Below are 12,582 nucleotides of genomic sequence, written 5' to 3'. Positions count from 1 at the left end.
CCACCCACCTCATTCCTGACCTATACAGAACACCCCTGAGGCCCAGTCATGATCAGCAGGCCTATCAGCGGCAGGGTAAGAGCAGCGAGACTCGACCTTATTCTAGGAGAAGAGCTGGGGCTGCACAGGTCGAACAGACTTCCCTGGAAGCGGATCTTCCTGGAGTCCTGCCTCAGAGTCTCCCAGATGGAGCTGACTTCCTCCTGACAGTCAGACAGCGCAGTGAGGGCACATGTGTGGAACGCTTCCCAGTGGCTGTGGCAAACAAAGGATCATTAGATCAACGCATGTTTCTGCAGTTTCAGCCCAACTCCTGTGCAGCTCTGTCATGCTCACATGCACTAGTGTATCGTAGGTTCATTTCCTTGCCAACAATCTATCAGTCAGATGGAGATGGTGGCTTCAAGGAAGTCAAACTGAGCTTTAATTACCATGGCAACCGCATCTGAGAGTGAAACAATATCACAGATGATATTGGAAGCAATTTTCAGTAGAAGGCTCATGTGTAAATCTTTGTCTTCAATAAACTGTGCTGGAGTTTTAGAGTACGTGCAGTAACAATGACAAAAAAAACGTCCTGGAATTTCATTACTGCTGCAGCAAAGTCATAAATTATTTAGTACAATGGCTCAGTGTCTCAGCTCCATTCATTTCTGTATGCTCCCTCCGAGATGATGGCATCTGTTCTTTTTCTCTCCAGTATTCTGACACAAGTTTCCATACTCATACATCAATTATTGCCTATATTCCACTCAATCATTCACTGTTACACACTTAAAATTATATTACGCAGTCGTTTCAGTCTAGGTTTGTTGTCTTTTTGTTCTTTTCCTCCGCTGACAGGAAGTACACTCACCTGTCCTGTCATCAAAAACTCCATCTATACACTCTATATCATATAAACATCAGATGACAGGAACACAGGCGTTAAATGTACACAAGTGGATGTATTTATGCATACAACAGTGTCTGTCACCTGCACACTGCTGCCACTCCCCTCTCACTGGTCACATTCTCCTGATAGTTGTCCATACTTTCCCCCAGCTCCAGGACACACACAGAAAAGTCCTTGTAAACGTTCTCACACCTCACATCTGTAGGTTCTCCTGATACACAGATGGACAGGAACACTGAAAAAAAAAAAAAAAAAGACAGAATAAAAAATGAGATAGGATGACGTCTGCAGGCTGTGATGATACAGCTTTGCTATTTCACAAAAATGCACAAGTTGGAAAGATAAACCATGTGATGCATCCCATCTGAAACGCTGCTGTAATTACCTTCAAGAACATGCAACTGTTATTATGAATTCCATTTTTCATTCATTTTGTGCTTTCATATGCATGCATTTCCATGTCTTATTCTTTGGTTTTAACTTTACACTCCTATCTGATGTGATGCCTGTGGATGATGAGAACAATCCTCTTGTTTGCAGCCAATGCAATCACATAAACGCTTAAATGTTCTTAATAGTGCAACTGCAGAAGATAACTCAGATGCATCACACTGAAACAGAACACTGAAGTGCATTCGAGAAGAGGATCAGTTTCTTGGTTTCTACTTTTCAACGTTGCGTGTCGTAAAAGCTTTTGCATCCCATCTCCTAAGTATAGACACCCAGCATCCATCCATCTATCATCGGTGGGTGTTGGTACTTGGAGCTGCTGGCCATCGGTCTCATAAAACCGTGCAACACCAACAAGCATCATGCACCACTGATGGAGAGGAATAAAGAACACAATCTTTGCAGTGATCTGTGATGCAAGGAGATAAAAAAAAAAAAAATGTGAGGAATTACAGTTTTCTGCAAAGTGAGAGGAACCTCTTACCCAAGGCAAACGCAAGAACAGCTCCGATCTTCGTCGACATAAAAAATCCCATATCATCCCATTTCCAGCCGAACCGGAGGGCACTGGGAGGCACTCGTGGATGTGGAAAGGAGCGGCGCTGAGTCACACGGATCCGCTTATCTGCCCATCACTAATGTGTGTCGGTGCGTCTCAGTGATGGAGCCGGTGATAAACAGTCGGAGGGTGCGTACTGTACTGGCTTTTCCTGCTCCGGCCGACTGCTGCTGACGTTTACCTGCCCCCCGGTGCGCGCTGAGCTCATCTTCCCCCCTCAGCACCGGACAGCCCTCCATCTACACCCCCCCCCCCCCCACTCCACCCTCCTGCACCCCACGAGGAGGAGGAGGCATCGTGCAACCATCCTGCAAGCAGCAGACGGTGCATCACATACACACTTCAGTTGAATCTCTAGTGGTTTATTATGTTATATGAGCAATTAACAATTATGCACAAAAAAAAAAAAAAAAAAGAAAAAAAAAACACTCACTTTATATTAGAGCACAGGTGTCAAACATGCGGCCCGGGGGCTAAATCCGGCCCGCCAAAGGGTCCAGTCCGGCCCTCAGGATGAATTTGTGAAATGCAAAAATTACACTAAAATATTAACAATCCTTTTAGTTCAGGTTCCACATTCAATCTCAAGTGGGTCAAATCGGTAAAATACTATCATAATAACATATAAATAATGACAACTCCAAATTTTTTCTTTTAGTAAATGTATATATTTCCATGTATTTACACTAAAACAAAGTATAATTTCGCAAAAAAAAATGTGAATAACCTGAACAAATATGAACAACCTGAAACGTTTTAAGAGAAGTACACACTCAAAAATAGAGGTACAAGATCAGAACGTTTATGTACCTATAAGTACATTTTTTAAGAATGTTCTCTCAAAAGTACAATATTGGTCTTTAGGAGGCCAGAACTGCACCTTTAGACTATGAAAAAGGGTACAAAGTTATGTAAAGTACAAATCTGTACTATAACGTACCCTGCAGCATTCAAAAATGTGTGTAGACCATGAGAATAGGCTATAGGCTAGGAGAACTGAACAGTAGGCCTAATTATACAGGGTGTCCCATAAGTCTCCATACACAGGAAAAATAAATGTTTCTTGACATAAACCATTTTTATTGATATAATATGCTCTATATGACTGGCATTTTGTCGGGAACACATTTCAATGCATGTCTGCTGAAGAACTATAAAGAAGAAATATAAAGAAATACATGTTAGAACCATATATGTATGGAATGTATTATGTCTCCTATGTATGGAGACTTATGGGACACCCTGTAGTTAAAACATTAGGCTTAGCGCATTATTTATTATGTATCATACTGTAATTACTCTATATTATATTTAATAATAATTTGTGTTTTAATTTAATAGCCCAATTAGCTCAATGATAATAGCCTAATAATTTATTTATCTTATCAGAACCTCTGATTATTGCCATAATCTCTGTTTTATCAAGTTTTCATTCACACCTCCATGTCTTGATGTCATAGCTTGCCTATGCCGTTTTTGTTTTTTTTTCTCAGTTAGGCCACCAGTTCAAACTTTAAACATCATGGCATTATCAACTATATGAGAGTTTTCTTTCTATGTAAAGTACTTAAGGTACAAAAATGGACCATTCCGAAAGGGTACAGAAATGTCCCTAAAAAAAGTACACCCCCAGCGACAAGCATTTGTACCCTTTTAAGCACAAGCTAGTACCTCTATTTTTGAGAGTGTAAGTACAATTTTAACAATATTCTGCCTGATACTAAATGTTTTGTGTGTTTGTAGATCCACTGTGATCTGTAAGTTATAATGTACATGTGTAAATGATAAACTGAGGCAGAATATTGTTAAAATTATACTTATTTTTTTCAGTTTGTTCATGTTTTTCACATTGTCTGAAAGGATAGTTTGTAGATGTAAACCTTTTCATAATTTAAATTTACTTTTTTCACTCTTAAACATAGAGGAAAGTTTGGAGTTGACATTATTTATATATTATTATCAAGCCCGGATTAACCATATGGGCAACTGGGCAATTGCCCAGGGGCCCGCGACCTCTGAAGGGGCCTGGGTAGCTCGGGCATAACGAAAATATCTGGTTTCTTATTTATTTTTTGTGAAAATGGAGGACACTTCCCTCTCTTTCTAATGTAGTGGATCAATTTTAGATTATACTGATGCTAATGTGTTTTGTTTTCATATCATCATATGCAAGTGAGGGGCCTTGACAAGAGGCTATAGTGGTGCACTTGTAGTTCTACGAGCATTTACACATTTGTACATCAAAATGCATTTGATGATAGTTAGATATTGAAGTATGGGGTATATTTACATATATTCCTGGAACTTATTCTGTATTTTGCCAGATTATAGGGATCCTGGGGTTGTGATGATGGGGCCCTTGAATATTGTTGCCCAGGGTACAATGAAGTGTTAATCTGGCCCTGATTATTATGTTATTATTTTACTGGTTCGGCCCACTGCAGATCAAATTTAGCTAAATGTGGCCCCTGAACTAAAATGAGTTTGACACCCCTGTATTAGAGGAATATATAAGAATGGTATAGGTATAGTTTTTTGAGGAGAGATGGGCACAGTCATGGGCGTGGGTTTTATTTGCACACTGTGGGGATGTTTCTTCTGAGGGGTATAGAGGTTTTCCTGCAGGAGTGTCAAATATTTCCTGCATTCTCCTCTATTTCTATGCGTCACTTGTGCCAGTTCTGTATCTATTTATGGTGGTAATGTTTTTATTTGTGAAGTATGGGTCTCCAGTGTACCACAGCTTGACACCTAAAAGATAAATTCAGTCTTACTGGTACCCAAAATTTGCACAACTTCATGAACCAGTTAACTTCAACAGCTTAAGCCCTTACTGATCTAAAATGTTTAATAACCGTTGAAACACGAATCCTATCAATGCTTTTAAATAATTCAGGTAAAAATGCAGTTTCTCAGGTTTTCATAGTGATCAGATATGAGCCATTTGGACTTTCAGAGGCTCCACAGTGAAAGTGGAAACACTGTCATCTTCTACAACATTAATTCACCAGTAAAACCCATGTGTTTTGACAAATGACAGTGGTTGTAGATGCTGGATTTTAGGTTCACTTAATGATATATTTTGCTGAAAAAGTCAAATTTTTCTGTTTTTAAATATAACCTTTGAGATTACTGAGCTTTACACCATGGTCTGTAGGGAAAATACCAAATTTTGACTGAAAAACACAAAATTCAGATGATGTTCTAATAAGTCACTTGGGAAAGGTACAATGTAGAGAAAAATTCACTTGGAAGTCATCACAGAAATACCTCTAGGTCTTTAAGTGTTAATAAACTATGTGTATTACTTATGTATTTTTTTGCAAAATAAATCACAATACTAAACACTATATTTCTTATCATCTCATCAAATTTTGCACCAAACCTTGAAGATGTTTGTGAAATTAACTTTGGATGGATTTGACTCTAGTCAAGCATAAGCAGAAAAGTATGAATATTGGGTATGATTTTAATATTTAGTCAGTCTTCTTTCATGTTGTTACTGTGGGGACAAATACATGAGGCTGATATACTGATGGGGAACCCCCCCCCCCCCCACACACACACACACACACACACACACACACACAACACCCATGTATACAATATATAGGTTCTATAAATGTTTCAAAGAATGTGTGAAAATCTAAAATAAATGGCCCCATTTGTTGAATTACCATTGTTTTATAGTTCATAGTTTTCTTTAAATTTAAAAGAGGAGCTACCAAAACACCCCCAGACCTCTCAGAATATTACTTATCATGGTGTCATTTACGCTAAATTAAAAAACGGACAAAATATTCCATGTCCACCCTTGTATTTCATCTTTATTACAAATGAAGGCATACAACCTGCTAGACTGCACCACATACACCCAGTACAGAGTCTAAAATGCTCTGATGCTTGTTACAATAGTAAGCTGAGAAAACAGGTTTTGTCAAAGCTCCAGAGAACACTGTTTTAAAGTTTGATGTCGCTGCAGCTGCCATCGCCCCACTGTAATGAAAATATACCATCAAACTGGAGCTGAAACCCAAAACTTTTTAATTGTGTCTAATTTTGTTGAAGGTTTTGCTGGGCGCTGCAAATGCATAACCCACAGTGGTGTTTACAGGAAAGACAAGGAGATTCATCTCATTCAAAAAATAAAATATGAATGTTCTGAAGTCATTAAATCTATTTTATCCTATTAATGCACATTATACAGTATATCTTCCCTTAAAGCGACACTTACTGCTAATGCGTTTATTATGACTTCACAGCACTCACATGAGCAGAGATGAGGTTACTATTGGTCCTTGGTCAACTTTCACACAAACGTACCGATTAAAAAAAAGAATCCCTTTAAAAAGTGAGCTGTAGTTCAGCTCTGTAGTGTCATGATGGTCATGTCCAGATCAGACCAGTAGAGTCCAGGATGCTCTCAAGTTGAGATCCTCACAAACATCTTAAATACTTTACTAGGGCTGGAAATTGGATTCCACAAATGCTGCTCCATTGTAAAAATGGTAATCAGCTTACAGTGGATATGAGTCGAGCTTTGAAAGCCTGACGGACTGTATGATGATGGATTGAAATGGACAGGTTTATTGATCTGTTCCAGCTGCCCTCTTGGTTCGTTTCCGGGGAGATGTTTTAGGCGATGCCTTGTCTGTAAAACAGGATGTGACAAGATGTAAACATCAGTTGTTTGTTTTGAAATATTAATAAGGATGGCAGCAGTAATACAAGCAAATGACCACATTTCAAACAACGGAAAACAAATGGATATTGAAGCAGGATGCGGGAAAAGAGTCACTTTGTTATTAGCTGTGACACATGAGGGTGAGAATGAACATACTCATGGCATTGAGAGTCTCCTGAGGGATCCAGCTGATGTCCACATCACTTATACCACCAGTGCCTTTCTCTATTTTCACAGGGAGCCTCTTTTTCTGTAAAGCATAAAAAAATACAAGTCATTTTAAATGTATTTTAATCTTAAGTAAATCAAATTTTATCTGTTGTGAATAAGGAACAAATATAAGGCATGGGTAGGTGATTTATCTTTGTAAAGTTATTGTAATTTAATAAAACTTTAAATACAATTTATCCTCCCGAGACCCAGGGAACTAAAGGTTTTGGGTTTTTGCCTTAAATAATTGCCTTGAAAGGAAATACCACAATGCAAAGTTTTTTTCAGATACATTTTAATTATTATAATTTTTTTAATGGAATGTTGTTTGCAGTGAACAACATTTTTTTTTTTTTTAAAGTAAAGCTGTGAAACTCATGTCCCCTACAAAGGACACAAATGCATTGCTGGGTCTCAGGAGGATGTATATACATTTTGCAGTGCAGTTTAAAGAAGTCTAATTCAGTCAAATGTAAAAATACGCTAAGCTTAACACAAACACATACCGTTCTGGACTCCAGGACCTGGTACACCCCGAACAGCATCAGGACCACCAGCCCAGCCAGGAACACATACATGAACATCCTGCAGATTAAAACAAAATTAATTGTTAATTCAATCAGCGAAGGGCAAAGGGTAACTTATGTTACAGATGTTTACTGTACCATACTAATTATTTATATATTTAAAACTATCAACCCTTTTTTATTGCCTGAGCAGCTGCACAGGTGGCATGAGAACATTCCTGTGACCTTCTTCATTCTGCACTGTACTTAATAAATAATGTATGCAGATTTTATTACAGCACGAACATGCCATTGTAAGTAGCACTGTTCTCCTTATGAGCAGCTGCAGGAGGAAACCTTGCACATTATCAGTGCAAATGCACCATTAACTGTGCTTCAGGTGGAAATGAACTGCAGCATTTTCAGATCTGCCTTGAGATTTTAAAGTGTAAAAAATATGATGCATAAGTAATTTGTTGGTGACATGTTGCATCAACAGCACTGTGCTGACAGTTAATGTATTTGTGCTAGTTTCACACCTCTTTTCACATGTACTGCTGTTGTTTGGGGAATCAGAGAGATGCAGCAGCCTTCAGGTGCTTGGAAAATAATTGCTACTAGGTGTATACTAAAATGTACATGTTATTTATAGCTTTAAAAATGATGCATAACTAGGATTAAGTACATTTAGTAGTTAATAGTTCTTTTTAAACGTGATTTTGACTCAGTACTTTTATTTACTTTATTTAGATTTATATAACTCATTCTGTGACTAGATGTTGCACTGTTCCTTGAACAAAACTACACTGAAATATTATATTATAATACTAGAAAAGCACTCGGAGGGCACCTCCGCCAAGGCAGATCAGCCCCCGCCGATCACCACCAAAATTTAATCATTTGTTCCTTGTGCCAGTATCAACATTTCCTGAAAATTTCATCAAAATCCATCCATAACTTTTTGAGTTATCTTGCTAACAGACAAACAAACATACAAACAGATACACAAACAGACAAACCCTGATGAAAACATAACCTCCTTGGCAGAGGTAATTATGTATTTTCAGATATTAGGACATGGATTGCATTTTGTGCAATAGAAAAGTTGCTTACGTCTCTCCATCCAGTCCCTCTTCTTTCTCAGTGATAGTGACAGTCTGGTTGTAAATGGCTGTCTGGAAGCTGTTGCCCTGATAAAAAAAAAAAAAAATCAAAAAATAACTGAATAATAAAAAATTAGAGAGCATTTACTTTTGATCAACAAGTATCTTTAACCTTCAAGGATTTTCCTAAACGTTTTAAGAACTGCTCCTTACAAATTATCACACGAAAAATAACACAGATGACAGAAAATTGTGACAGGAATTAGATTAAACTCTGTAACATTTCTAAAAAGAAGAACAAAAATTAAGCTACCTTGACAATAAAGACAAGCTGCTTTGCTGACAATAGGTTTTTCACATATAAATGCATTCATGCAGCACCGATACACATATATATGTATTCCTGATGTTGATCTCACCATTGATGTCACTACATTCACCCTCTAAATAGTCACCAGAACAGACCTACTACTTTAAAATTATTATTATTCTCACCTCAGTGTCAAGATAGTTGAGCAGAATAACCAGACCGAATGGACGTCCAGCCATGAGCTGAGCTGGGATGAAGGAGTACTCAAAGGAGGCCTGGGCCTGGGGCTGCACCACAGTGTTCAGGGGCAAAGCTGTGAACTGCAAAAACACACACTTCACTGAACAACTGTGCCTATTTTTTTAACTTATCTATAAAGAAAATTAAATTGCTTTCAGATACTGAAACATGCAACAATGTTAGATAGTGGTTGTAGAGCTGGCGCTTACATTCTGAATGTAGAACTGGAAGTCTTGGGGGTAACGGAAGGAGGCCTCCAGTGACTGAACAGTGAAATCCTGACTTCCCTTGTTAGTAAAACCCACCAGGAACCTCACGATTTCATTAGCAGGAAACTCTAAAATTATGATGAATGCAAAGGAGTATTAAATATCAATAAAACAGCTCTGGGATTTGTACCAATGATAAAATAATAAATAAAATATCCAACCTTCCCCTGTCATAAAGATGATGGTCGTGTCGGCATCGGTGTGAGATGTTAATGTTTTATCAGTAGCTTCCGAGTCATCATCTTCATCTCCCTCCTAAATATAAACACAGCATAACAGTGTGTAATATAGTTAGTATTTGGACAGTGACATAAATGTAGTAATTTGTTCTCTGTACACCACTACAGTGGACTGTAAACGAAACATTCAACATGTTACTGAAGTGTGGACTTTCAGTTTAAATTTAAGGGGTTTTACAAAAATATTGCACGAAGCATTTAAGGATTAAAACCATCTTAAAAGCAGTCCCTCAAGGAATTTATAATGCTGCCATGTGAACCCAAAAACATACCGAGGTTTGCATTTGATCTTCCTCAACGAGCACTTCTTCATCATCTTCTTCTTCATCCACTGCAACATCTGGGTCAGTGTCTTCAGCAGAGTCGGAGTCCGCAGAGACGTGGCCTGAACGAGTCAAATACACATTTAATATTAGATCAATGAAGATTCTCATTATTGTCACATGAATTAATTTGATTATTCTGATCTTGACAGCTAATTTACTCCACATATTCTCAGCCTTATGATTGATCTCAGCACTTAATATGGGTCAATTGTTGCCTTATATATTCATATTGCTTATAATTCCCTTGTTTTATACATGGATGGCCAAAATTATATATTAAAAAAAAGGCATATTTAAAGGGTTTCATTTGTTTTTTTGTAATTGGCCATCAAAATGTCCAAAAAACAAAAGAAATATCTATCAAGTCATCATTATGCTCTATAAACCATAGAATAGAGCCATCATAAGGAGATTTAGCTCCTTTTCCTTCCAAAAATAAAGCTATGCCTATTTAACAGACACAAAATCATTTCCTTCACAGAAGAAGCTATATTTCTTGTCTGATCATGGCTAAATTGATGGTGATGCAGCTGTGTGATTTTGTTGAAAGTACAAGGCCTATCCTTCTCATTACATATACATTAAAGTTAAAAGTGGATAAAAACAGTATGACTCACTTCGTCTGCTATTTCTCATGTTAAGAGCAACCATTTGCATGTTTCATGAACATTAAGAAATTAAACCATATTTTGGAGGCAAACAGGGTCAATATTTTCATATCTGTCAGGTGTTCTGATAATTTTGGCCACCATCATATCTTATGGTGCAAATATCTTCACATCCATCTCTAAAATATCATCGTCAGGAATCAAAAATATTCATTAGTATCATAGATATGATATACATTAAACATAAACACTGTATATATGTTAATTAATATCACACAGTCTGGTGAAGGCTTGGGTATCTGTACAAACTGTGAAAAAAGTCCAAAATGAATCACAACAAAAACTGGAAAATCACACATGAGCCAGCAATGAATATTTAGCAAATCAGTTCTACTGACAGCAAAAATAAAACAAGTAAAGAGCACGCTTTAATGGACTTGCATGAGTTTTTGCACAAGTTGTGAATGGTGATTGCTAACTTTCCCTTTAGTCAAATTTCCCAAATAAAATAAAAAGATTGATCATAAATGAAATTTTAAAATTTGTGTGGTCAAAATGAGTAACTATGGTCTTATTTGTAATTTCAATGATGTTGGTTAATTTGGAATAAATGTACTCTGTAAAATGGGTTCAAAAAGAAAGAGAATGAGGACAATAATTGGATAGATGAAGTGATTCTGGTTCTTAATTGCAAAATGCACATGCATTTTCAATATCTAAACATTTAAAATCATATAAGTTAGAATAATGTGAGTGAAAGCTGCAGAAAATGCGACTTTATGCACTTTTATGAAGTTACAGTCTTATCTATGGTGACGTGTCCCTGAAGCGGAGCCGTTAACTGTAGAGACCACCAAGAACTTCATGTAGTTATCAAAAAAAAAAAAAAAGTAAAAGTCATTTACTGATATTTGTCTTCGATTGGATGTATAAAACGCTTATAGGAGCTATTATTATGCTTATTTAAGACAAGCTTTCGGTCATTTCTATTCATTTTTAAAGCGGTATGCTAACATACAACTGAATTTTTAAGCTAGTTTTAGCAAAAATACTACGTAAAATGAACTTGGAGTGACTTTCTGCCTGTTTGTGTCTGTGGAACTATGCCACGTCAATGTGTTTTTAGGCTGTGATAACTTTTAACGGTTACGGTTAAGACACAGCACAAAGTTAAAGCCACGAATGAGAAACAGGTCAAAACAAACTCACCTATGGATATTAAACCGCAGGGGAAGGCCAGGAGGAAAACCAGCAGGAACTTAGAGCCCAAACTGAACATGTTTTCGGAGAAGTTAGGTGAAGTTAGTAACACATCAGCATTCAGGAGCAGAGAGGACCCGAGCCGAGGAGGAAGGGGCGGGATAAGGGGAGTTTGGAGCCGCCTGCCGGGGACGGAGGGACGGAAGGACGGGGAGGGCCCATGTGTGTGGAGCTCCAGGCGGTCACATAGTGGAGGAAGAGCAGAATACAGGCTGACACACAGCAGGCATTCAGCCGAGTTCAGCCAGTCACACTTAAGAGCTTGTTTTATAGAAGTAGATTATATGCACGAATATGTGTGAGTATCTTAGAATAACTGACATGAAAAAAAGCATACTGACCAATGTTGCTGTTAATCACTGACATACACCACCGGTCAAAAGTTTTAGAACACCCCAGTTTTTCCAGTTTTGTATTGAAATTCAAGCAGTTCAAGTCCAATGAACAGCTAGAAATGGTACAAAGGTAAGCGGTGAACTGCCAGAGGTCAAAAAAAGAAAAAAAAAAAAAAAAAGGTAAGGTTAAACAAAACTGAAAAATCATGTACATTTCAGAATTATACAAAAAGGCCTTTTTCAGCGAACATGAAATGGGTTAACAACTTAAAGCAGTTCTGCAGCAATGGAGGTTCATCAAGCCTCGAAAGTTGGTGCTACCAATTCCTACAGGTGTCCCAGCGTTTGTGAATTCCTTCCAACCCCCTGTGTCTGCATAAAAGTAGTGTTGGAACACACTTTGGTACCATACTGTTGTGAGCATTATTTGAACAGTATTGCACTGCAGAAAGTAGTGTGTTACTATAAAAAATAATGAGGAAAAGGCAATTAACGATAGAAGAGAGACAGACCATCATAACACTAAAAAATGTAGGTCTGTCCTACAGAGAAATTGCCAAGAAAGTCAAGGTGTCAGTAAGTCCAGTT

General features: G+C 37.6%; 2 protein-coding genes across 2 annotated transcripts; both read right to left on the bottom strand.

Annotated features, from left to right (window-relative positions):
• LOC115419227 (neuritin-like) lies at window positions 1-2,100 on the bottom strand. Its single transcript, XM_030133877.1, has 3 exons — window positions 1,830-2,100; window positions 977-1,130; window positions 1-255 (listed from the first exon to the last, which is right to left on the bottom strand). The coding sequence occupies exons 1-3, from the start codon at window positions 1,879-1,881 to the stop codon at window positions 21-23; spliced, it is 441 nt and encodes a 146-aa protein (XP_029989737.1). The 5' UTR covers window positions 1,882-2,100; the 3' UTR covers window positions 1-20.
• A 3,613-nt stretch (window positions 2,101-5,713) lies between these two features.
• Window positions 5,714-11,765, bottom strand: LOC115419224 (translocon-associated protein subunit alpha-like). Its single transcript, XM_030133874.1, has 9 exons — window positions 11,609-11,765; window positions 9,738-9,850; window positions 9,388-9,481; window positions 9,167-9,294; window positions 8,903-9,037; window positions 8,418-8,494; window positions 7,305-7,383; window positions 6,745-6,838; window positions 5,714-6,555 (listed from the first exon to the last, which is right to left on the bottom strand). Exons 1-9 carry the CDS (start codon window positions 11,676-11,678, stop codon window positions 6,491-6,493), a joined length of 855 nt encoding a protein of 284 aa, XP_029989734.1. The 5' UTR covers window positions 11,679-11,765; the 3' UTR covers window positions 5,714-6,490.
• Window positions 11,766-12,582: the final 817 nt, after the last annotated feature.

The sequence above is a fragment of the Sphaeramia orbicularis genome, chromosome 5, assembly GCF_902148855.1.
Source record: "Sphaeramia orbicularis chromosome 5, fSphaOr1.1, whole genome shotgun sequence".
Classification (NCBI taxonomy): Eukaryota; Metazoa; Chordata; class Actinopteri; order Kurtiformes; family Apogonidae; genus Sphaeramia; species Sphaeramia orbicularis.
The sequence above is the reverse complement of the archived record's forward strand: the minus strand, read 5'-3'. Positions and strand labels throughout refer to the sequence as shown.